This window comes from Vombatus ursinus, unplaced genomic scaffold, assembly GCF_900497805.2.
Source record: "Vombatus ursinus unplaced genomic scaffold, bare-nosed wombat genome assembly UNPS02014782.1, whole genome shotgun sequence".
NCBI classification, from domain to species: Eukaryota; Metazoa; Chordata; class Mammalia; order Diprotodontia; family Vombatidae; genus Vombatus; species Vombatus ursinus.
The window spans coordinates 2,710,493-2,737,008 of NW_020954560.1; the positions used below are offsets into that span (position 1 = coordinate 2,710,493).

Here is a 26,516-nt window from a genome sequence, read left to right on the forward strand (position 1 = left end):
GCACAGTGCCTTCTTTGATGTAAGTATGCCATGCTGGGCAGTCCTGTTCCAGTGTCTCCCATGTCACACAATCGATTCCAAAGCTCTTAGGAGGAACTGTCACTTAAGCTCCAATAAAATATAAACTCCTTGAGGGCAGGAACTGTTTCATTCTTGTCTTTGTATTCCTGGCGCCTAGCATCGTGTCTGGCACATGGAAGGCACATGATAAATGTTCAGTGATTGATTATTCTAAAGGCTGACTCTCCCAACTTTATGAACAATGATGTTTAAGCAGATTTATTAAAGGCATTTTCAGGGTCAAGGAAATGCAACTTGGCAGCAATCCTAAGGAGTTCTGGATGTCTTTGGTTGTTACGGTATCCTCCATTGAATCACTACTGGAAAGAACATTAGGCTGAGAGCCTGGAGTTATGGGTGATAGTCCCGACTCTGCCCAGAAACTTTGTTACTTGGGGCAAGTGACTTTACCTCTCTAGTCTGCGTCGTCTTCATTTGTATATTTTACCTAAGATCCTTCAACTTTCTAGAGTCATCCAATTTTACCTCGTAAGTGTCATTTGGACCTGGTGGAATGAAACCTACGACTATGGCTCTGGATGGGCATATCTTAGTCACAAGAAACAGAATAGGGAAAAGGAGGGACAGCACAGCAATGCAGCATACAGATCACCTGGACAAAGTGAATTGGACACCTGGAGGAGTTTGAGAAACATCACAGCCCTGGCAGAGAGACATGATATAGTTGTGTCAGACTTCAATTACCCAGACATCTGAGCTTTTTGTGCTGAAAGCAGAGCAGTTAATAACTTCTTGCTTGCCTTAGAAATAATTCTATCTTTCTAAAGGCAAAGGAAATAACAAAGTGAGAGTTTGTTCAGAATCTTATTTTAATTATCAAGGAGGAATTGGCTGCTGGTGGAACCATGGGTAAAGTGATTACTCCATTCTAGAGTTTATGCTCAAGAAGAGGAAATTTGAGTAGTCTGACCCGCACCCAACACTTTGAGAAAACTGATTTCATTGAGTTAAGAGGAAGGCTAGTTAGTGTCTTGTGGATTAAGAAGCTTCAGGGAAAGTCATCCTAGGAGGGATGAAAGAGACCCAAGAATGAAATTTTGAATGAAACAATGCCAATGAGGAGGGAAAATGGGTCTTGTCTGAAGAGACCAAGGTGTACGCACAGAGAATCCAGCAACCAAATTAGATATTTAAAAGACATGGGCAGAAGATAGACAAGGTCAGCTAGCAGAAGATGAATGACAACAAAGCATTGGTCCTATAAAATTAACGTCAGGAATACTAATTCAGTATGAGCTTGAAAGAGCAGTGAGAAAAGCTGGAGACAACAAAATAGATTTTTGGAAAAGCTAAATTGGGAGAAAAATGAGGATCAAGATTGTCATAGGTTGCAAGGTCAAAGCAAACAACAAACAGAAGGTAGAGCTATTTAATTCTTACTTCATTTGTTTTCTCAACAGAGAAAAATGACTTTTACCCTGAAAATAAGAGAACAAAAAAGACCAGCAAGGAGTTTTTATACAAATAAGGAGATAGTAAGAGAGTACCTTGCTACTCCTAATAAATTCAAGTCACCTAGCCCAGATTAACTACATCATTCAGTCCTGCAAAAACAAAAAGATGTGATTGCTGAGTCATTAGCAGTGATTTATGAAAGAATAACAAAAGACCAGAGAGAGGGATCACAAAATTGAGAAGGACAAATGTGATGATTTTAAGAGAAAAAGTCAGTCAGCAAAGTATAGGCCTGGGAACCTGATTCAAATTCTTGGGGAAATTCTCAAAATGGATTCTTAAAGGAGTGACTGACAAACATCTAGGAAGGGAAGCCATGATTACACACTGGATCATTGGGCTGACTCTAAGAAGATAAAATTTAATAGGGACAATGGTAAAGTTGTGCTCTTTCTCATTAAAAAAATCAACTTCACAAATATAAGATTGGGAGAGGTATGGTTAGACAGCAGTTTTTCTGGAAAAAAAAAATCTGAGGATTTTAATGGCCTACAAGTTGAACACGAGTTGGCAGTATGATGGGGCAACCAAAAACATTCATTGGTTCTTGGGCTAAATTAATAAACCAAAGCTTTCTGAAACAGGTGATAGTCCAGCTGCACTCTGCCCTCAACAGACCTCAACTTCTGCATTTTACTGATATCAACTGGCAAAAAATAAGTCCTTGCTCTAACAGAGATGCTGAGAAGTTGCCACAGAGATAACTTTTGGGGTAAATGTTGGGCTGTTCACATGGCACCATTGCTTCTTTATTATTTGCTGTTCATATTTCACAAAGGATTTCAGAAGACATCATTTATTTCATCTACCCACTGAGATCTATCACTGAGGGAAGCAATCTGAGCTTTCTCGGGTCAACTTTTGAGTTAATAATAAAACTACTCCCAAGATTGTTGTGAAGCTAAAATGAGATAATTTTTGTAAAGTATTTTGTAACCATTAATGTGCTATATAAATACTAATGTTACTATTATCAAGTTATAATGTAGCAAAAGATAGACGCCGCATTCATATTGTTATATTCGTTCATGTTTCTACAGGAAAGGGTCACAAAAATACATCTCTATTATTACACAAGGGTGACTCCCATGACCAAACACCTTATCAGCTCTCAGGAACTGGGGAAATCCAGGTGGGCACTTGGTTTACTACCACACCTGCAGGCACTCGAATTGGCACCAAAGGAGTAGAAAGACTACCAGACCTGACACCATATTTGTCCTTTCAAGCTACAGATCCTGTTGATGGAACGGTACCGTGCATTATTTGATTGCTTCAAATTCTTATATGAAGTCTATAAGCTTGTTAGGGCTCCGTGAGCGTTCAATGCCAGGTCCCCACTACCTCCAATATGGGCAGGGCAAAGAGAAAGGGGCAAGCCTCAAAAGAGGCATTACAGAGTCAATTCGATGAGAATTGATTAAACCCCCAGGTACCATGCTAAGCACCAGGGATACAGAGGAAAGCAAAAACCATGCCTGCCCTCAAGGACTACACATTCTAGTGGAAGAGATAACATGCAAACAAGATGATGTATATGGAGTATGTATATACATACAAGATATATTCAATGGGTATATATACATACGTACAAAATGTATATGGTGTTTGTATATATATACATACATACAAGATATATAAGGATATGTGTGTGTATATATATATATACACACATATGAGATGTATATGGGGTATATGTATACATACATGTGAGATGCATACAGGGTGTATATATTATCTATAGCTATATCTATATAGATATAGCTATAGATAATATATACACATACATACAAGATGTATGCAGGGTAAATTGGAGGCAATCTTAGACAAAAGGTACTAGCCTAGGGAGAAATGAGAAGAAAACAGAATTTGAGCTGAATCTTGAAGGAAGTCAGGGAGGCCAGGAGATGGAGACAGAGAGCATTCCAGGAATGGAGACTAGTCAGGGAAAACTCAGATTGAGGAGTTATTCAGGAGTATTGTGTAAAAACAATAACAAAAAGGCCAATGTCACTGAACCATAGAGTACTTGCAAGGGAGAAAAACATAACAAGGCTGAAAAAGAAGGAAGGGAGCAGATTATGAAGGCCTTTAGAAGCCAAAAAGAGGACTTTGTACTTGCTTTTAGAGGTGATAGGAAACTACTGTAGTTGATTGAATGGGGTCACACTTATACTTTGGGAGGATTACCTTGGCAGCTGAGTGAAGAATGAACTAGAGCATGGAAACAGTTGGTGGAGCAGATCAACCAACAAGTTATTTCAATAATCCAGGCATAAGATGGCAAAGACCTGAACCAAGGTAGTGGCTGAATCAGAGGAGAGAATGGGACACATCTGAGAGATCTTAAAAAGGCAGAAATGACAGGATTTAACCTTAGTTTGGATATGTGGAGTGAGAGAGGGTGAGAAGTAGTGGATGACCCAGGCAGCAAGCCTAGGTGACTGGGAGGATGGTGGTACCATCAACACTAATGAGGAAGTCAGGATGTGGGAAAGGTTTTAAGGGAAAGATAATGAGTTCTATTTTAAACATGTTGAGTATAAGATATCTCTAGGACATCTAGTTTGGGATTGATGATGATGATGATGATATCAATAGCTAGAATTTATATAGTATTTGCACAGCACTTTACAAATATTTCATTTGATCCTCACAATAACCCTGGGTGGTAGATGCTATTATTATCTCCATTTTACAGGTGAAGAAATTGAGGCAGACATAGGTTAAGTGACTCGCCCAGGGTCACACAGCTAATAAGTGTCTGAGGTCAGATTCAAACTCAGGTCTTCCCAACACCAAATCCAAGACTAAGCAGTTGGGGGATGTAAAACTGAAGGTTCGGAGAGAGTTTAAGGTGGGACGAATACATCTGAGAATCTTATTATAGATTGTAATTGAATCCATGGGAGCTATTGACACCACCAAGTGAAATAATATAGAGGAAGAAGAGAAGAGGGCCAAGGACAGGCTCTTGGGACATCATCCAAGATGTAGCTATCACTGAACTTAAAACAAAATCATTCTTAACTGGCCCTTCGTTTTATTCAGTACCTAGAACTTCAGGAAACTTACATAACAACACATTACCACCTAGTGTGCAAGACTTTTTTTTCCCCACAAAGACACATACGTTCAACACTGGAGTTCACAAATACAGAAACACAAAGTTCCCCAAGTAATCAGACTCCCTAGAGCTATTCTTCCCTACTATGACAAAGCCTCCTCCACTTCACTTGCTCTACCTTCTTCAGAAACATACAGCTATGCCAACACAATGTAACAGACCTTCATAAAAACCAGAAGCTTAGGCTCTCCCTTACCCCAGGAAACTCTCTTAAGACCATGAGGTACAGACATGGAGCTGATCTCCATCAGAGGAGAGAATTTGTACACTGATAAAAATCACAGGTCTGCCCTCCATCCACAACAGAAGAGAGCAACCAGAAATGAGCTAGTAGTAAGTGTGATAATAAAACACAAAAGTTATAAAAGACATGAAAACCTGGGACAAAACGTATAGTGCACTGGTAAGAGACCTGCATTTGGAGTCAGAGGATTTTAGTTTCTTACCTCCTCTGTGGCCTTGGACAAAGCACTTTATTTCTCTGGGCTTTATCATTTTTACTGGCTGTCCCCCATGCCTGGAATGCTCTTCCTCCTCATCTCTGCCTCCTGGCTTCCCTTGCTTCCTTCAAGTCCCTGCTAAAAAAAAAAATCCCACCTTCTATAGGAAGCCTTTCCCAATTTTGCTTAATTCTGGTACCTTCCTTCTATTATCTCCAACTTATATACACCCACACATATACACGCACGCACTTGTATGTATGTGTGTGTATAGCTTGTTTGTACATTGTTTGCATGTTATCTTCCCCATTCAACTGTGAGCTCAAGGACTGCCTCTTTGCATTTCTTTGAGTCCCTAGTAGTTAGTACAGTGCCTATCACATGGTAGGCACCTAATAAATGTTTATTGATTGACTGTGTAGTTGGATTAGAAAATCACTGAGGTCCTTTCTAACTCTAAAAATCTGCAATCAGGCAGACCCTCACATGATTTCTTCTCTCTTCCCATCTGATCTAGGTGGGAACTTGTGCAGACCAGAAGCTTCCGTGTTTGTGATAACCTACCCTTCTAAAGCAAAGAAAATTAAGATTCTCTCCAAACTTCATCCAAAGTCCTATGAACAAATACTATCCATTAACTTGCTTATAATTTACAACCATTGAAAGACTCTAGATCTTACTATGGTCATTACAATAATAAACATGCTTGAGTTTTGCCATTAGGCAACCTAAGGCCAAGAGGTTTACCATCACTGTCCCTTCTCCAACCAGGTGATGACAACTCGAGAAGACAAAGTGACTATTGTGATAAAACCCGATGGGACAAAGATAGTGGATCATGCTGATGGCACCCGAATCACAACCTTCTATCAGATTTATGAAGACACTGTTGTACCTTCGACTGACCAAGAAGCAAGTAAGTTTACATCAACTGACCACCATAGACAATGAAGGATCTACATGGTGTCTTGTATTTCTGCTTCATCAGAATATCATCAGACTTTAACTAGCTCTGATCCTCACAGATGGACACATTAGCGTAATTATATTCACTACTATGATTACAGTTAACCTATAATCATTAATCCCAATAAGCTACATGGCAGTTCATATTATATACCACTCCATGTTGCCCACTTGGCCGGGTGGTCTAGAGTAGACTCCTAACACAACATGGCTTCCGAATTTCCTTTCTTTGATCCTTATGCACGGGTGCAAATCTACCTGAGGCAGAGTGCTTCGCTGTCACCCCCTTTCTCCAAAATATTCCTTTGAAATAAGGTGTATGGCACCTTGCCATTGCCAATAGTTGACTCAACAATCAATCAATTGACAAATATTTATGAAGTGCCTCCTCTGTATCAGGCACTATGAAAGATACCAGGAGTATAAATACAATTTATGAAATAATCCCCTACTCCCATAAGCCACAATCTCAGCAATACCTATGAGATATAGGCTCATAGGGTTTCAAGCTGGAAAGAACCTTAGAAATCAACTGGTCCATCTCCCTCATTTTACTGGTGGTGAAAGGAGTTTAAGCGAGCTGCCCAGAGCCATGGAAGCAGACCTACAGCTTCTGTCTCCCAACTCAGGGCTCTTTCCATCTTTGCCACCATGCCTTAAGCTCTCAAGTTTGCTTTAATAGTTTCTCCATACTCTTAGCATTGATGATTTATAGATATCTAAGATCACAAGTGTCATATCTGCCCCTCCTTCTCAAACCATTGTGTCTTGTGAATTACTGGGAAATTTCATTATTCTTTCTCTATCTTACTGTTTTATAGGGTACTAAGTCATTGTATTTGGGCACTTTTCTCCCTGTTCTCTTCATTCTCAATCTAAAGTTTTCTTGATCAGATTAGCAAGCCTCCAAGCAAATGCATTCTTTCAGGCCTGCCTGAGAGCCACACCATTCCATGTCAAAAGTCCATTATTTCTGTCACCTCTATCCAGAAAACCAAATCCTATTTTCTGCCTTAAACTTCCTCAAATTTTCATTTAGACTTATACAAAGTCATAGGCTGCTAAATCTATAAGGAACCATCGAGATCATCTAGTCTAACTCCTCCATCGTACAGATGATGAAGTCAAGGCTCAGAGCAGTGGTCACTTGCTCTCAGTCACGCAGCTAGCAGGCGGCTAGACTGGGCCTTGACCTCAGGTTTCCTGACCATTTCCAGACTACCACACTTCCCTTGCCCTCCTTTCTCTTCTCAAGTCCCTACCTTCAGTGGGCAGCAATGATGAACATACTAGCTTGTTTTCACATTAGGATTGTGTTCAATTTGGTGTGTTCAATTAGTGAATATACCAGCTTTGTTCTCATCTTGGGATTTGTGTTCAATTTGAAAACAAATTTGTTTGAACTCAGGTTCCTTTATTTGCTTAAACATATTAAACTTTGCTTCCAACATTAAGAGAAGCAGTCTTGGCAGAAATGACCAATCCTGAGTCCCAGGGCATCAAAAAGTTATGTGTTCTGAAAGAGGGCATCACAAGCAGGATTCCCAAATTTCCTCTCTGCCTTTAAGTTATGTGCTTTTCAAAAGAGCTCTATAGGATGAAGAAAACCTTTGCTAAAGGACCAGTCTAAAATCCATTCCCCTACCCTAGCACCATTTCAACCATGACTGCCTATATTTGCTCTTAGATGAATCCACATGGTCCATCACCAGGCAAGTGAAATGTATGCGAATAGAAAGCCCCCACTATGCTTCTGTTATCACAAACTGTGAGGACAGCAGCTGCTGTGCCACTTTCGGAGATGGGACATCAATTATTGCAAAACCACAAGGGACATACCAGGTGAGCCAAGGTGAAAGGTGGAGACAGTTCCAGTTGTATGGGTGAGGCCTCCTAGTGATCCTTTGCCTTCCAAGTGTTCCTTTCATAAGCTCTTTTCCATGTGTAAAAATATAACAGTAAAAATGGACTATTGTTGCTGATCTCCTTCTTATCTGTCCTTTAAGATATGTAAGGACTCATATTTGTGTAGTGTTCTATAAATCAGTCAACAGGCATTGATTAAGAACTTACTCTGTACTAGATACTGCACTAAGCACTTGGGATACAAAGAAAATTTTTAAAAAAAACCTGCCCTTAAGGAGCTTACATTCTAATAGTGGAGAATACATGTACCTAAATAGGTACATACAAAATGCATATAACTGGAAGGGACCTTGGAGTTCATCTATTCTTTATTTTACAAATGAAGAAACTGAGACCCAGAGATGAGAAATGATATTCCTATGGTTGCCTGGATAGTAAATAATAGAGCTGGGATTCAAATCCTAGTCCCTTACTCCTTTCACTGACTAATGCTGCTTCAAGATTCACAATATCCTCATTTTATGGTTGAGGAAAATGAGGCTCAGAGAATTTAAGTGATTTGCTCAGATTTGCACAGCTGAAAATCCTCAAGAAAGTTACATTTTAGTGAGGAAAATAAAACTAGCATACATGAAACAAATAACAATTAAGCATTAATCTGATTCATATTGACTTCTGGAAAGGGCAACACCCATTTCTGTCTTCTTCTTTTAGCTCTATAACATCCCAAGCTTCCAAAATTAATTACTTTTGCTGTGTGAAGAGCCTAGAATTCATTAAAATTTGTTCCAAGGCTAAATTGGCTTCCTGAAGGAGGAGGAAAAATAAGACCCCTGTTAAGTCCTAATCATATAGTCTCAGGCATGACCCTGGGGTCTATAAGGCTACCAGAGGTGGGGAACCTGTGACCTTGAGGCCACATGTGGCCCTCTAAGTCCTCAAGTGCAGCCCTTTGACTGAATCCAAACTTCACAGAACAAAACCCCTTAGTAAAAGGATTTGTTCTGTAAAAATTGGACTCAGTCAAAAGGCTGCACTCAAGGACCTAGAGGGCCACATGTGGTCTCAAGATCACAGGTTCCCCACCCCTGGTACTAGACAAACTGGTGGGTTCTATTAAGCAGCAAAGAATGGCTCTATTATGCGAAGACCCGCCTTAGTATAAAAAGTGACCATCACCACCAAGTTAGTCATTTGCTGATGATTTTTTTTTTGCAGTAACAACCCATGAAACAAAGAAAATACAAGACACACTCTGTCCTATGGAGTCTCCTTCCATTTCCACAGTGGTAGTCACCAAAGACAAAGTCTAGCTTTGTGCTAAAGTGTGCTAAGAGTTATGCCAATTTGAAGTTGTCTCTAAATGTTCATTTCACTTCTGGTACTTAAAATGTAGAATATTTGGCTACTCAATGAGTGAATATGCTACAGGAGGCATTGCATCAAATTGACATTCTTGCTTTAAGTGAAACCAGAAAAAAGAAGCCACAGTTAAATGGAAAGATGGATCACAAGTTCTCCTTCAAAAGTGAGCAAGAGTTGGTTTCATCTTGCATCCAAAAGTAATTAAACCACATAATATCAAAATCAATATCAAATTCAAGGAAAGAGAGAAGATCAGAGGATATTGGGTGGGATTATAGCAGCTCCGAATTGACCTCAGAGGTCACTGTTTGAGGTAGCTAATTCCGCTTTTTGATAATTCTAATTGTTAGGAAATGTTTTCTTTATCAATACATCCACAAGCATTTATTAAGTGACTACTGTGTGCTAGGAAGATAAGTAGATGCTAAAGATACAAAGGCAAAATAAAATAATCTTTATCCTCACAGAATTCACTCTATTGGAGGAAATAAACACATCAGTAAATTTATAAATACATAAAGTAATTTGTGGGGCACTAGCATCCAATAAGTAGCTGAGGGGATCATCTGTGTCACATGGGAAAAAAGGAGAGGGCAGCTCTCAGTGAATGCACTCAATTTTTTCAGTGAAACATGAGGCATCTTTTTTTTCAGTAAAACATGAGTTTCTCAGCTGGGAGAGTGGCTAGAGGAGGAGCCATGGGTGGTTTCATGGGAGCCATGAAAAGGTTTGCAAGAGCCACTGTGGTGAGTGGACTAGTGAATTAATTAAGGAGGTCTAAAAGAATTGCCTAGCAGCAGTGAAAGCCCAGTTGAGGTTGTGTAACAAATTTATAGTGCACCTAATCTGAATGGTTGCATGGTTTTCTTCATCTTTGTTCAGCAGCACAGGCATGGAATTAAGGCAGTCGTTAGTGTGAGTGATCCAAGGCTTGGTCTTCATAGGGCACAATCAGTGTTATGACCAGGGGGCAAATGGGACTCAAGAGCTTAGTGTAGAGTTGAACTGGTTCACCAAAGGGTCAAGATGGGGAAAGGCAAAGAATATAGTTAGTAGAGGTGTGATAGCCTGGGGAAAACTTAGTGTTCAAAGGATTAGAGGTCTCGGTGAGGGTGGATGAAACACAGTGTTTGGTATTGGGTGGCAGAGGGAGATGTGGAATGACAATGTATTGTGATAAGATAAGGAGATTTCAGAGTTCCAGACGTGGAAATGGTGTGTTTGTGCATGACGGCAAGATCAAAGGGTGTGACAAGGAAAGTCAATGAATTTGCCCTCTGGATTTATATTTGTCCCTGTGTCTTTCCCCTCCCCACATGGGAAAATAGAAAGAGGCTAGAACTGGGGGGTGGGGGGGATGGGACTTGGGGACCCCAAGCCTCAGAGTTATTTGATATTTGTTACATAGCATAATACTTACATGGTTTATGGTTTACTCTTAACAAGCTTGTAGCTAGTGAATTAAATAAACTTTGTTGTAATAGTGAGCTCAAAGGTTTGTTTAAAGAGTAATAAAGTAGATTTTTTTCTCTTGCTGCCTTCTACTAGGTGCTACCCCCCAGCACTGGTTGCCTCTCCATTAATAAGGATTGTTCAGCCATTTATTCCCATGAGTCAAACAGCGATACTCTCTACCAACCTTTCAGCCAGCGTGAGCAGTTGAGAGCCAGCAGGTACATTATGAAGCACACTTCCGACATAATCTGTGAAGTTCTAGATCCTGAAGGAAATGTTTTTCAGGTAAATAGTCTACGTCCTCAAATGAGAGCATTGGATTAGATGGTCTATAATTTTGGTCCTAAATCTTATAAACTAAGTACGTTAGAAGACTGACTTGTTTCATTTTACTCCCAAGTACCACATACATATATGCACACACATACATTCACACATACATCTTACATACACAGAGGCAAATTAAAATGGCAAAAAGCTTTTAAAACCAGATAGACAAATGAGAGGTGGGAGAAAAGGGAAAAGAGCAGAGATTTGAATTTTATGTCAACAGATCAGAAGGAGTGGGTAGAATGGCATTTACTTAGACTGGTGAATAGAGGTAGGAGCAGGTACACCATGTATATGGGAAAATAAGCATTGTGTTTGCTTGACTGAAACAGGCTATGGAGGGAAGTAAAAAGAAGAGAGGTCAGATAGCTTTGTAAGGAGCAGAGAGTTCAAAGAAGAGTTGAGAAGAAAGAATACTGTAGGGTTCAGATATTCCTGCTGCAGCCCTGCCTTTTGCTTATTCTGTGCTCTTTACTACTCACGTAGTGATTTTTAAAATCATTAAAAATGATTAAATTATTTTTATGGTGAGGAATCTATTTTCTATCATACCATACTTTAGATATTGCCTGGTTCGCAATAGCATCACCTTCATTATGTGTCCTATGTGTCCACATAACTCTGCTGCTGATTTAATCCATCCTAATTCTGACCTTATGGCAGCTGGGTGATTTTTTTTTGTTTTTGTTTTTGTTTTTGTTTCTGCTTTTTTGATGAGGCAGTTGGGGTTAAGTGACTTGCCCAGGGTCACACAGCCAGTGAGTATCATGTGTCTGAGGCTGGATTTGAACTCAGGTCCTCCTGACTCCAGGACCAGTGCTCTATCCACTGCACCACCTAGCTGCCCCCTTGTTTTTTGGTTTTTGGTTTTTTTTTTGAAAGATGAGATTTTTGCTTTAACTTGAAAGAAGTTAGGGATGCTCAGAGGCAGAAATGAGGAAGGAAAAAATTCCAGGCATGGATGAGGAACAGTGGCAGCTGGGTGATGCAATGGATAGAGCCTCAGGCCTGGAGTCGGGCCTGAGTTCATTCCAGCTTCAGACACTTACTAGCTGTGTGATCCTGAGCAAGTCATTTAATCACGTTTGCCTTGGTTTCCTCATCTGTAAAATGAGCTGGAGAAGGAAATGGCAAATCACTCTAGTATCTTTGCCAAGAAATCCACAAATGAGATCACGAAGAGTCAGGAATGACTGAACAACAAGTCTGATCTTAAGCAAAGCTATGTCAAGCAATCAATAAGTATGTATTTGTTTATTAAGTATTTACTATATGTCAAACATTGTGCTAAGTGTTGAGGATAAAAGTCAAACAAAAAGAAAGTCCTATCCGGCTCCTATCCAGACCCCAGAGATAGTAGTAGTAGTAGTAGCAGTTGTTGTCGTTGAGAGTGAGGCCAATGATTTTGCCTAGTTCTGACTCACTTAAATCCAATTCATGAAGTCAAGACATCACCCTCGTGCAACAGCACATTGGTCCTTTTTAAGAACAAAGGACCCCCAACAACAACAATCCAACCCCCAAGATGAGATAGAGTTGAAGTACCAGTTGTAGATGACAGCTTAAAGCAGAGGTGTCGTCTCTGGAGTATAGCCAGAACCAGATCAAAATGTAATTGAGAAACATTTAACAAAATAAATAAAATTACAACAAAACATAGTTCATGTTAATTTGTGGTTTTCTAAGTCAATATGTGGCCAGCAGGCTTCTATTTCAATTTAATGCCACTGGCTTCAAGCGTTACCACTCTCGAGAGCATTTGCATCTTAAATAGTTCAATTCAACAAGCAGTTACTTAGTACTTCCGACCTGCCAACACCTGACTCTCTAGGTAAAAGGAATAAAGCTGTAATAGTAGAATTTCTGATGTCATTGAACAGGTAGTAGAAAAATTGTGGGAGAGTAAGATGGGGATGGGATAGAGTGGAAGAGAGGGATACTGTAAAATCTTTCCAATGCCCCTGAAATCAAACCCCTTATAATAAGAGTATAGTAAGTATACAAATAAAAATAAGGGTATTATAAATATACAATAATAAGAGTGTAAGTATACAAAGATAAGGGTATAATACATATACAAATACCTAATTTATATCTGAATAAAGATTAACTAGGTTTGATCCTGCCCATCCTTGTTCCCTAAATCAAATCAGATCAGAATATGTTCAAACTATCTTATTGACTTAAAATTACAAATTAATGAAACTAGACAAGGAAAGTTGGTTGCCAATAAGAATATCTTAGCTAAATAAAAACCCAGGGCTTCCCCAGAGTAAAAATGATCACCTACTTTCTCAACTTGAGCAAACAGAAATCCTTATCTTGATAACATTCTTTTTTAATTAAATCCTTCATCACCTTCTATAAATTACTTGACTCTTAGGTCATGGTCGATGGCACTATATCAACTGTTGTCCCTGAAGCGAGCTTGGAGGAGGAGACCATGGAGGAGGAAAGTGAAGATTATGACAGCTTATTGCCTAATAAAGGAGAAAAAAATCCTCTTCAAATTTATGGTGAACATGTCCCCAGGTAGTATTTAAAAAGACAACCCAAAAATCTTTCTTTTAAAATTGAGAAAGATATTTTCACTGTATCCTTCAACTAACTGAATCGTGCTTACTTAAATAGATTTTTTGTTATCTATGCGGATGGCTCCGGAACAGAACTTCTTCGGAATAGTGACGTAGAAGAGTATCTATCGTTGGCCTATGGGGAATCGACCACTGCTGTTCTGCAGGAGCCAGTACAGGAATACCCAGGTAGGAAAGACCTCTGGGAATACACAGAATCAGTGACAGACACACACATGAATATAGATAAGCATATGCCCTGAAATTTATGCTCAACTGGTGGGAAATGGAGTAGATAAGTGTGGATAGGCACCCTATAATCTCAGTAAGAACAAATATTATCTTTGCCATCACTTCTCTGCCCCAAACAAACTCTCTTTAACAGGAAGCGGAGTTTAAATCCTGCCTCAGACACTCACAAGATGCGTGAGCCTAGGCAAGTCATTTGAACTTTCTGTCTCAGTTTCTTCATCTGTAAAGTGGTAACAATCACAGTAATCGCACCTACCTCCCTTGCTGTAAGGATCAAATGAGACAATGTTTGTAAAGAGCTTTGCAAACCTTAAAGCACTATATAAATGCTAGCTTATTATTATTGTTATTATATTGTTGTTACTATTATCATTATTCCTCTCCATCCCACTATCTCCTTTGCTCCTTCCATTCCCCATCCATATCCCTAGGAGTCCACAGTCCAACTTTACCACTTTTTCTTCATTCTTATCTATTGTTTTGGATGAAATTTGATCCACTAGTTAGGCTGCTAAGATATACCTTAAGCTTGATTTGAGTTGTAAGTTGCTGGGGTCATAGCTTTACAGCCAGAAGGGACCTTAGAAGTTATCTCATTCACCCCCCTCACTTTACAGCTAAAGACACTGAGGCCCAAAGAGATAAAGTAACTTGCTGGACATCACACCAGTTTTGAATGGGAAAGGCAAGGTTAGAACCCAGGTCTTCTGATTTCATGGACACCCATTTCGAAGCAAAAAGTGGCTGATAAAAGTTTTCAAATGGGCATTTCTTTTAAAAAAAATTATTAGTGAATTCCAATGAAATTTATCATATGAATAGAGATTCTAAGAATGGGCAATTATATTAAAGTCCACAGCACACAGAAACACAAGCACATGTAGTTTGTGTACATCTGTGTATTAGAATCTATTTGCATATATGTTTATATGTATTCTATGCAGCACTTCTAATGTGGTCCCCTATTGTCTACTACCTCTAGGTCTGTGGTACTCAGTGAGTAATTGCTTATCTCTGCCCACAGCTTTAAATTCCCATTTTCACTGACTTCTCCTGACCAAGCCAGTATAAGTCACGACACCCAAGGAAAGCAAAAACCATTCACTTAAAACAAAGCACGGATAATAACAAGTAATTAAAGCAAGCCAGGGAACACTCTAAACCCTCATTTCTCAAGCTACAGCCTCTGTGCACATGCCTCAGGGTGTGAGGTTTTCTCTGCTTTACTAACCACACTGGGCTCATCCTGCCATCCCCATCACACAGAACATTTACCATCACTCTCAACAGTGTATTAGGTGAATATCTAAAGCTGTATCTGGTGTTTTTCACTTCCCCGCATTGTCATGGCAGTCTAAAAGTCTTCATGGCACAATGTCAGGGTGGCAACCAGAAAGAGCATTCTTACTTCCCCTGGCACAGGCAACATCGGAATGAAGGAGTAGTGTAGAGACGATCTTTGCTTCTTGGCATAGTAAGCAAGTGAACATTGGACATCAACATGTCCAGCAACCGGACATCAAGGCCAATTCCTGGCCACCATTTATCTCCCATCTTCCGTACTCGCTTTGCTACTCAGACACATGTCCATGTCTCATCCTACTGTGAGCTCCCTGGCCTCTTATCAAAGGAGATACACTAAAGACTTCTGAACTCTCCACAAGCTTCCATGAGATGGAGTCCCCAAAAAGAATAGAAGACAGACATGTACTTTTACATATAATATGTATATAATAATACTAATAATAGCATCACAAAATATTATATATATATATATATATATGTATTGTCTCATTTGATTCTCACAACAATATTCAAATCATGGCACTAAAAACAAAACCACCCAAATTTCTAAATGTGACACACACATGCTACTTGCTATTTTTGCCCTGTTGATACTGTTATTTGATATCTCTTAGCCCTGTGAGTGCTGTTATTGTCCCCATTTTACAGTCAAGGCAAATAAATTAGTTAAGTGACTTGCTCAGGGTCACATAGCTAGTAAGCATCTAAGGGTAGGATTTGAACTCAGGTTTTCCTGACTCCTGATTCAACGCTCTATCCACTGTGCCACCTAGTTGTCTAGCTAGTATATGTTTGTATCTCTATATCTGTGCATAAATCTTTGGAGGAATATATATGGAATGCATATATTTGTGTATCTTGCTAGGATGATTGTAACAGCCTCCTAACTCATCTCTCCCCATCTCTAATATATCCTTAATAAAGCTGTAAAAATAATCTGCCTCATTCACAAGCCTGACCATGTTGTTCTGCTACTCCAAAACCATCAATGGGTGCTCACTATGTATAGGATTAAATACGAATCCCTTAGCTTAGCAATTAAGACCCTCCACACAGCCCAGCACCATCCTAACTTTTCTTGCCTTATTTTATGTCACAGCCCTTTGCACATTCTATGTTCTCAACAAACTGAAGTCCTCAAATGATCCCCACTCTCTTCTTACCTTCTCTTTCCTCTATGCCTTCAAAATAACCATACTCAATGCTGGTCCGTCTCTATCATTGATTAGTTTTGAAAACTTAGGAAAACTGTACCTCAGTTTCCCTTGACCCACCCAGACTCAGAAACAGAGCTACAAGGAGGGGAAATTGGGGGTTTTTCTGGGTTATATAAAGTCCCAGGGGCTTAAGGCAGTAGATACTTCCCAAGATTATAAAATTAAGGGGGCAGCTAGGTGGCGCAGTGGATAGAGCACCGGCCCTGAAGTCAGGAGGACCTGACTTCAAATCTGGCCTCAGACCAAACACTTGACACGTACTAGCTGCGTGACCTTGGGCAAGTCACTTAACCCCAATTGCCTTACCAAAAAAAAAAGAAAAAAAAGATTATAAAATTAAGCAATTAACAATGTCTGTAAGCCTGGGATAAGGGCTTGCCAGTTGGGCTGGCCAGGGGTTTTACAGAGACTTTCCGTTCCCAGGTTACTATAGTATAAGCAGAGTAAAAGAATTTTAAAATGAAAAAAAAAACATTTTTGGTATTTCTTTCTTTATAGTACATGATTAAAAGAAAAGGTGATGCTTACAAATGAAGAAAGTTTACAAGAAAAATTTTGATGAAGTTTTTCATAAATGAAAAATATTTTTTAAAATATTGCAACATTAAAACTCAACTTACAATATAACAAAAGAAATGAGACCACAAATAAAATGGTTTATGGATTTTTCAAACACATAAATAAATGAAACATTGTGAAGGCATCAGGGCTCATGCTGATAGCTAGCAGGAAGTAATAGAGTACAATCTACTTGGAAAAAGCATTTAATGTATAAATCATAAGCCTAATCATGGACTGCAGCAATTTAATGATCACTGCGATTTTTTCTTACTTCCAAAATGAAGCATCTAGAGGTTCCCAAACTTATTTGGCCTACCAACCCCTTTTCAAAAAGAGAATTACTCAGTGCCCCCCTGGAAATCTACTTTCTTTAACCCTTTAAGGGTTTTTTTTTTAATTTGTGTTGTTTCAAAAGAATGCCGCTGCCCCCCGCAATCGTTCCAGCACCCCCCTCCCCCGCCGGGAGAGCAATTAGCCACTTCGGGAACTATTCCTACCCTATGTTACTCATATCTTAACTTCAGAGATTGAAATCCCCAAATGTTTTGGTTTTTTTTTTAAACTATACCCTTCCATGATCTGTCTTTGGGTGTCTGTGTCAGAGACAATACTGAGTTGGAAGGATTGTGGAGCCAGCTCTTTGTGACAATGCTGGCCTGGGACTGAGATTTTTGCAATGAGTGAGATATTGTGCTTTGTTGTTGTTTGTTTCAGTTATGTCTGACTCTTCATGACCCCATTTGGGGTTTTCTTGGCAAAGGTACTGAAGTGGCTTGCCATTTCCTTCTCCAGCTCATTTTACAGCTGAGGAAACTGATGAAAACAGGGTTAAGTGACTTGCCCAGGGTCACACATCTAGTAAGTGTCTGACGACAGATTTGAACTCATGAAGATGAATCTTCCTGACTCCAAGCCCAGTCGTCTATCATTGTCTTAATCAACAATGCCCAAAAAGCAGCAGTCGTGAATTCATACCTATTAGGCACAAAGTATGGTACCAGGAACTAAGAATTCAAAGACAAAAATGAAGTGGTTCCTGCCCACAAGGAGATTACATTCTACTAGGAAGAAATAATGTTTATCACAACAGATTAATAAATACAAGACAATTTGAGGAAAGGAAATGAAGTGGTAGGATTAGGGAAGACTTGCCATAGAAGATGGCATCTGAGTTGAGCCTTAAAGGAAATTAAGATTTTTAAGGGCCATGGAGAATGTTCTGTTTTTGTCATAGAGCTAGGAGATGGAATGGAATTTTCAGGGTATAGGTCCTAGGTCATTTTGCTTAGAACATGTGTGTAACAAGGTTGGTTATGTTAAATCTAAAAAGGGAGGCACCTGATTGCAGAAAACTTTAAATGCCAGGTTTTCTGAGTTTCATTTTCACCTAGAAGTAATATTTTTTTTTTGAACAGGGAAAGGACATGATCAAATCTGTGCCTTAGGGATGTTGTTTTGGCAGCAGTGTGAAGGATGGAATGGATAGAGGACAGTCTGAATGCTGGGAGACCAGAGGAGACTATTGTGAAAGTTCAGCCAAGAGGCTGAAGGAATTAAGAGGCAAGAAGGAATTAAGGTAGTGACTCTATGAGTGGAAGGAAGAGGAAGAAAGAAGGTGTTTAGCACAGTGACTGTGATAGAGTATCTAATGATATATGATTGACGGGGGTAGAATTATCAAGGCTTGGTAACTGAGCAGTAGGTGAGGGGGAGTGAAGAGGCAAAATGGATCCAGAAGCAGAGAATCTGGGTGACTTGAAGTAGGGTGATACTCTCAACAGAAAATAGGAAAGTTTAGAAGAGGGGTGGGAGAAAAGATAATGAGTTCTCTTTTGAACACTTTGAATTTGATATGGCAATGCAAAGTAGTTGGTGGAGATGTTCATCAGGCTGTTGACGATACAGGATTGGAGCTCAGGAGAGAGACTAGAGCTGTGTGTAGGGAAGAAGAGAGAGAGAGGAAAGAGAGAAAAAAGAGGAGAGAGAAGAAAGGAGAAGAGAGAGAATGAAAAGGAAGAGAAGACAAAAGAGAAAGAGAAGAGAGAGAAGAGGAAAGAAAAAAGAGAAGAGAGAGAAAGAGAAAGAGAGAGAAAGAGAAGTAGGTTTCATGGTCATCTATATACACATGATAATTGGAACTATGTGAACTGATGAGTTGAAAAAATGAGTGTAGAATGAGAAGTGAAAAAGGTTCATGACAGAGCCTTGAAAGACAGCCATACACAGGGCAGTATATGACTAATGATCTACTAGAGGAGACTTCAAAGGAGTGGTCAAGCAGATAGGAGGAGAACTAGAAAAGAAATGTCTCACAAGCACCTCAGCAGAGATTTCCCTGAATCATAAGCATTAAGGAAAGAAGAGATGTAAGTCTGTCACTGGGTTGACTGCAGTTTCCAAACTCCATCAATTGACTAGGGCTTCCAAACTCCTGCGATGCTCCTGTCAAACACCAGGGGGAAAGAGTTTGAGCCAACAAAGAGATCAGATGGGGCATTTGAATTGGTAAGCAGCCAATGAGTTCAGTCAGGACCTTGACCTCTCCCAGGAAACCTGACTACACTCTTAACTTGGCGTTAGTTTCTTTGTCTAATCCTAAGATGGTGGGGCATAATGGGCACCTAGGAGATATACTTCACATGGAACATGAATTTGGCTCCTGATCAAGCCTGATTTCTGAAGTATTGTTCCTGAATGAAGTCTTATTCATAAGAGGCTTGGTATCTAGAGACTTAATGGCTATGAAGAAAGATGGAGACAAGAATGATTAATGTCTTCACACCTGACAGCAGGTTCTGGCATGGGGAAAACAATCAATCACTCAACCAACAAGCATTTCTTACTTTGTTCTAGGCATTAGGGATTCAAAGAAAGGCAAAAATAGTCTCTGCCCTCGAGGAGTTTACATTCTAATGGAGATGTCATGTACATAACTATGTAGGTAAAAGATAAATACCAAGTAGGTAGAAAATAACCTCAGAGGGAAAGGCTCTAAAAGATAGAGATAGAAAGTTAGTAAGTCAGGGGAATGAGGTGATAAAAGGAGGAAAATGGGATCCAGAGGCCCAGAAGCTCTGGGACAATTAATTTTGCTCAGTGCACTCAAAGTTGCAGAAGCCTAGAACTCAGAGAAGGCCAAGTCTTCACATTCTTCCAAATGTAGCACAGAACTTACCACCATGCCTGGCATATGATAGGTGCTTAATAAATGTTTACTAGATTGAAATGCTTCTTGGTTATAGACAATTATGGATAATCTGTAAAATGGGAGGCATAATATCTGTTAACCCATCAATCAATCAAAAACATTTATTAAGCCCCTAATATGTGCCAAGGACTATACTATAGGAAGACAAAAACTAAAATAAAAGTCATTCGCCCTCAAAGAGCTTACGTTAAGCCTACTATATGCTCAAGATAAAAAAATAAGCAATCTTTATTTCTTCTTTATGCTGGAAGTAGACAACACATGCTTGAGTAAGTAAAAGCAACGTTATTTGAGAAGGGAAGAACACCAGCAACCAGGGGAATAGGAAAGGTTTTATTCTTGGCTCTGCTTCGTATTGACTAAGGGACCTTGGGCAAGTTACTTAACCCTATAGACCTCAGTTTTCCCATCCTTAAAATGAAGGGATTGGACTAGTGGCTTCTGGGGTTCCTTCCAGTTCTAAATCTATGATCTATGATCATAACTGTCCCATGGTAACCAGAATAATCCCAAAAACAATAGTGAAAAGCCAATAATAGGTTCCCAATAAATACTTATTGACTGAATGACAATGAAAATGGAAGAGGCTTTAAAAAAATTTTTGTTTGTTTGTTTTGCAAAGCCCCTAATATAACTTTGTTCATTAGGCTTCATTTGGAAGGACAAGGTTATTGTATCGCTTGTGGGGCAAGTAAACTGAGACATCAAGAGCTTGCAATTTAGGGATTGTTCTCTGGATAGAAGAGGGAAGAGGAATGTGTTTGTGGGTCACTTGGTAGTATAGCGAACAGAATACTCAACTTGGAATCAATAAAACTTGAATTCAAATCTAGCCTTAGAATCATGTGATAGTGAACAAGGCATTTAAATTCTCTCAGTGTCCATTTCCTCATCTGTAAAATGAGGAAACTAATAGCACCTACCTCACAAGGTTGGTATGAGGAATAAATGATGAGCTGAAGTGAAAACTGAGGTACCTGGTGGCTCAGTGGATAGCTCATTGAGCCTAGAGTCAGGAAGACTCATTTTCCTGAGTTCAAATCCAGCCTCAGACACTTAATAGCTGTGTGACCCTAGACAGGTCATTTAACCCTGTTTGCTTCAGTTTCCTCATCTGTAAAATGAAAAGGAGATGCAAACCACTCCGGTATCTTTTCCAAGAAAACCCCAAATAGGGTCATGACGAGTCGGTCACACCTGAAACAACTGAACAACACCACCACAAAAATGCTAGCTATTATTGCTTGGAAATAAAGATGGAATAAAAAACAGAATTTTTTTTAAAAACCTGTAACAAACAACTCTTCTAAGATCATATAATCAGTTAATAGCAAAGCCAGATTTAGAATTGAAGTGTTCCTAAAAGCAGTCTGCTTAGCTCACTCTCTATCCCTCACTGACCAAAAAAAATAGCCAACTGTAGAAGATATTTCACTTGAGTTGCTAATTAAAGTAGCTGGTTTTCTGTCTGTCCTCTGATGATTACGTCTTTCTTCTCAAGGCATACACGGCTTCTGAATTAACACTGTATTTCTTTGTTTTGGTGAGGATGGTCAATTTTTCATAGTTCTAGGGAAAGAAATGGAGAAGCCCTAAGGATGGCCCACTGAATTCTGCAGAAGAATTATGATTCAGAAATTATCCTTGTAAACCTTGTCTTTGATCTAGGTGCTCTGAGCATCACTGTTCTTCGCCCTTTCTATGAAGTATCTCCATGGGTTGTGAAGAAAGAATTAGACACTATTGTTCCCACCAATCTCCAGTCAAGAACCTGGAATGCTTTCCCGGCGGTTGAGGTACAAAATCGTTGTGCTGAAAAGCAGCTGCATGAAGCCTGGGTGGTCCCCCTGCCTCTTCTTTCCACTCCTGCCCCACCCCATACCCTAATAGTTCAATTCCCATCAAGCCTTGACCCTTTACAGCTAATATGGGATAGTGGCAGAATTTGAACCCAAGTCTTCCTACCAACTCTCCACCACGCCATCCTGCTTCTCACATCCCAATTGAAACAATAAAATATTAGAGAATTCACCCTGATCAATTAAAATCACCTTTTTCTCCTTTGCCCAATGCTGTATCCTTTACTATTTTGAGATACCATAAATGTATCCATTCTGAGTAGCCCTACTTCCAGTTGGTGTGGTCATGGTTTTCCTAAATTGGAATAGTCTTACATTATAAAGACTATCTTATCCTATATGGTAATAATATTTCCTAACATGGAATCACCAATATTTTTTTTTTTTTGGTGCAGGCAATCAGGGTTAAGTGACTTGCCCAACGCCACACAGCTAATCAGTGTCTAACACCAGATTTGAACTCAGATCCTCCTGACTCCAGGGCTGTTGCTGTATCCCCTGCCCCCTCCCTCCTTTTTGTTTTGACTCACCCACTTTTGAAATAATATTTAGTTCCTCCTTCAGGGATTCTTTAGCCTTTCAATATAGCCCACAATTTCAATCTTTTCATGTCTTCCATTTTTCTTTTCATTTGCTATTTTAGAAAAATGCAGTGCGTGATAAATAGATCAATTAGAATCATATGGAGATGTCCTATTGAGGTTTGTGACTATAGTGGAAGAAAATAGACTTTTATTCATTTTCAAACAGGCAAAGTTCCCTCATAAAAGTTTTCCCAAAGATAAAAGAAACCACTTTGAGTGAGAAGTTTCAAGTATTAACCTGATCCTTCAAAGGCAAAAGATTAGAGGGAAGGAAATATAGGTCTGGGTCCTGCAGGTAGGATTTTCTTATATCCAGAGTATTTCTATATTTAAATCTTCTGTAAGAGCCATCCTGGAGTAACTAATATATTCTAAGTTTTATTTTTTAATTTGATTGTATGTAATAAAGGGATATGTTTGATTAGGAGACAGGGAATATAATTAGCATAATGGAAAGGACCCTGAACTGAGGACACTTGGGTTCCCATCATTACTGTGCCCCAAAGCAGTCTGTGTGACCTCAGACAAACCACTTCATCTTTGGGGGCTTTCAGTTTCTTGATCTGTAAAATGAGAAGTTGGCTAAAATGATCTCTAAGGCCCCTTTCAGCTTATTTAGCATTTCGTTCTAAAAAAAACACTTGGGACTTACTTATAACCTTCCTGGATCAAGAAAAGCAATAAATTTGCAGCAAAGTTGAATTAAATGTTTACTCATTGGCACTAACCACAATGGATCATTGTCATGACTTATTAAAAGAAAATTTCAGCTAAACATGCTTGTTATTTCTTTGAGAAAACTGGCCTAAGTTAAAGAAGGTGCCTCTTATGATACCATTCTGAAGGCTTTCAAAATGATCTTTTCAAGGAGTGACTCTAATATTTTCAGGTGATCAGACTCTCCATTGATAGCCCACCAACTCACTGGGATGAGCCTGGAGGACCGGTAATACCAAAGAAAAGGATGCCTTTTATTCCACAGTATGGCAAGTGGCTTGGGGACTGGAGTTAGAAAGAACTACTTTTAAATCCTAAATATAGAAACAACCCTAAGGAAGTCACTTGACCTGTGTGCCTCTATATCCTTATCTAAAAGAAAAAAACTAACACACACAGTGGAAGGGGAGGGTTTGAACTCAGATTCCTCTAGATCGAAATCTATTATCACTTGTCATTTGCCCTACTTGGGCGAGGGCTGAAAATGTGGATCCCAAGACTTGCTGGGGAAGAAAAGAAGAGACATCTGGTAGGTAGGATGGATACTAAAAGTAAGAGCCACCCCTGGATACAATGCCCTATTTAGTCATGATATTGCGGAGAAGCCTCTATTCAATCTTTCACCCATAGGGATACAATGTTTACAGTGGATAACCACAGACTCTTTGCATAAACTGTGTTTGAGCATAAAAGGGAAATGAATTCTCTTCCTCTGAAACACTTTTGAGGATATTATTTGTTAGCTGATAGAAATTTTGAACTGGAAGGGATCTTTGGAACTATCTAGTCCAACGCTCTTAATTTACAATTGACCAAATTGAGGTTCAAAAAAAGTTGAGTGATTTACATAAGGTCACTCAGCTAGTTAGCAGTGGCAGACCTAGGACCAAAATGAATACCCATCTCCTGGCTTTCAGTCTAGGGTTCTATCTAGTATATACAAACACTCCTAAAACAAAGAGGTATTGGAATAACCCAACTCGGGTACGTGCCCAAATGACAATTGTTGGGTCATACCAGTGCTGTGATGGCATGTCATGAGTCACACCAGGTACCATAAAGCAAAGGGCAAAGACGTCTATCATAAATAAACTTAGTTAGAAGGATGCCACACAAATGTAGGTCAGCATTAAGGTGGCCTTTTGTATTCTAAATGATTGCTAGAATAGGGAATCCATCCCAGACCTGGCTTAGGAATTTGAATACACTCTGGGAACCTACTTAAAACTCAAGAACAGGGAGCACCTAGGTGGCTCAGTGGGTAGAGTACCAGCTCTGGAGTCAGGAGGACCTGAGTTCAAATCCAGCTTTAGACACATGATAATCACTAACTATATGACCAAGTCACTTAACCCCATTGCCTAGCACAAAACACACACACAAAAACCTCAAAGATAGCTCTAGAGGAGTCCATAATAGGTCCAAATCTTCCAAAGAGGCACAGCTCCTCAAGAAATCTCTATAGCAGGATAGATATGGGAGCAGATATATTACGTATCCACAAATCTATGTCTCATATGCAATAAATTCAGTTAACATTTATTTTGTGTAATGTTTTTATATTAATTTATTTTTAGTTTTCAATAATCACTTCCATACACTTTTAAGTTTCAAATTTTTCTCCCCCTCCCTACGCCCTTCCCTCCCAAGACAGTGTCCAATCTGATATAGGCTCTACATATACATTCCTATTAAACATATTTTCACATTAGTCATGCTGTAAGGAAGAATTAGAACCAATAGGAAGAACTATAAGAAAGAGGAAAGAAAACAAAACAGAAGGAAAAAAAGAGTAAATAGCATGCTTTGATCTGCATTCAAACTCAATTAACATTTATTAAGCACCTACTGTATGCCAGGCACTGTGCTAACCTGCCCCAGAATCTACTCATTCTGAGAGGAATGGGAAATTCTTTAGCCCTAAATGAATACTGGACAATGATCTCTTCTCCATGGTATAACATTGCCTGGAAACCATCTGCATGCCACCGGCCATTCTTTAAGCATCTAGATTTCAAACTACCAGAAACAAAAGTCTTAGGGAAATGTATCAGGGAAGCCAGTCAGGGTGGCCTACACCTATAATCAATCACTGCTTCTGAGGAGTCAGGGGCTAGTGGGTCACCTGAGCTCAAGAATTCTGAGCTGTGCTAGGACTAAAGCTTATGGGGGATCCACACTAAGTCTGGCACCAGAATGGCAGGTCCCTAGGAGAGAGAGGATTGCCTAAGGAGGCACAAACCAGGCAAGGTTAGAAACGGAGCAGGTCAGGGGCAGCTAGGTGGTGCAGTGTATAGAGCACCGGCCCTGAAGTCAGGAGAACCTGAGTTCAGATCTGGCCTCTGACTAAACACTTGACACTTAATAGCTGTGAGACCCTGGGCAAGTCACTTAACCCCAATTGCCTTCAAAAAAAAAAGACAAAAAAAAAAAAAGATTCCATGCTGATCAACAGTGTGATAGGCCCAACTGCCAGTTGAGATGAGATAGGGAAATCCAGTCTCATAAACAAACAAAATGTACTGGGGAAGATGCTAGACCAGCCAGGGATCAAAAAATACTTTTAACTATAAAACATTCTACATAGTAAGTTGCTTATTTTATCATTGATGGTGGTTTTGTCTTTACAGAAAAAAATTCCAGGTCCCCCATTCGGAACTCACATTTGGAAGGGTCTATGCATTGGGAACTTGCACTTGGCTTACCTACCTGCACCTGTCCGAAAGTGCCCCAAAGTGCTCCAGGTCCGGCAGTTCATTCAGCATGAGGTCATTAAGAATGAGCTGAAACTAAAGCTGCAGTTTTCTCTTAAGGTAACTGGAACTATGAGGTCATTATCTCCCCAAAGGAGGAAGGTGCTCCATCTCTTTTCCAGGGTTAGGACTGGGCATGATCAGCCCTCAGTTTCATGTGTCTATTCTCTTCATTTACATTGCTGTAGTCCCTGTGTGTATTGTTGTCCTAATTCTGCTTGCTTCACCCTGCCTCAGTTTATTATATCTTGCCATTTTTCTCTGGACTTCTCATATTTGTCATTTTTTACAATAAAATAATACTCCATTATATTCATATAAACATAATTTATTCAGTAGTTTCTTACTTTATTTCCAGGGTTTTTTTTTTTTTTGCTAATGCGTTGCTATGAATATATGCTG

At 39.5% G+C, this 26,516-nt stretch overlaps 1 protein-coding gene across 3 annotated transcripts in view; it reads left to right on the plus strand.

Annotated features, from left to right (window-relative positions):
• The window catches only part of SPAG17 (sperm associated antigen 17), a 262,433-nt gene that overhangs the window by 191,345 nt on the left and 44,572 nt on the right, over nt 1–26,516 (plus strand). For all 3 annotated transcript variants that reach the window (XM_027866714.1, XM_027866712.1, XM_027866713.1), the window contains 8 exons: nt 2,577–2,788; nt 5,875–6,019; nt 7,757–7,911; nt 10,849–11,040; nt 13,469–13,617; nt 13,717–13,847; nt 21,870–21,997; nt 25,992–26,174. In XM_027866714.1, coding sequence (XP_027722515.1) covers nt 2,577–2,788; nt 5,875–6,019; nt 7,757–7,911; nt 10,849–11,040; nt 13,469–13,617; nt 13,717–13,847; nt 21,870–21,997; nt 25,992–26,174 — 1,295 coding nt within the window. The remainder of the gene's footprint in view (nt 1–2,576; nt 2,789–5,874; nt 6,020–7,756; nt 7,912–10,848; nt 11,041–13,468; nt 13,618–13,716; nt 13,848–21,869; nt 21,998–25,991; nt 26,175–26,516) is intronic.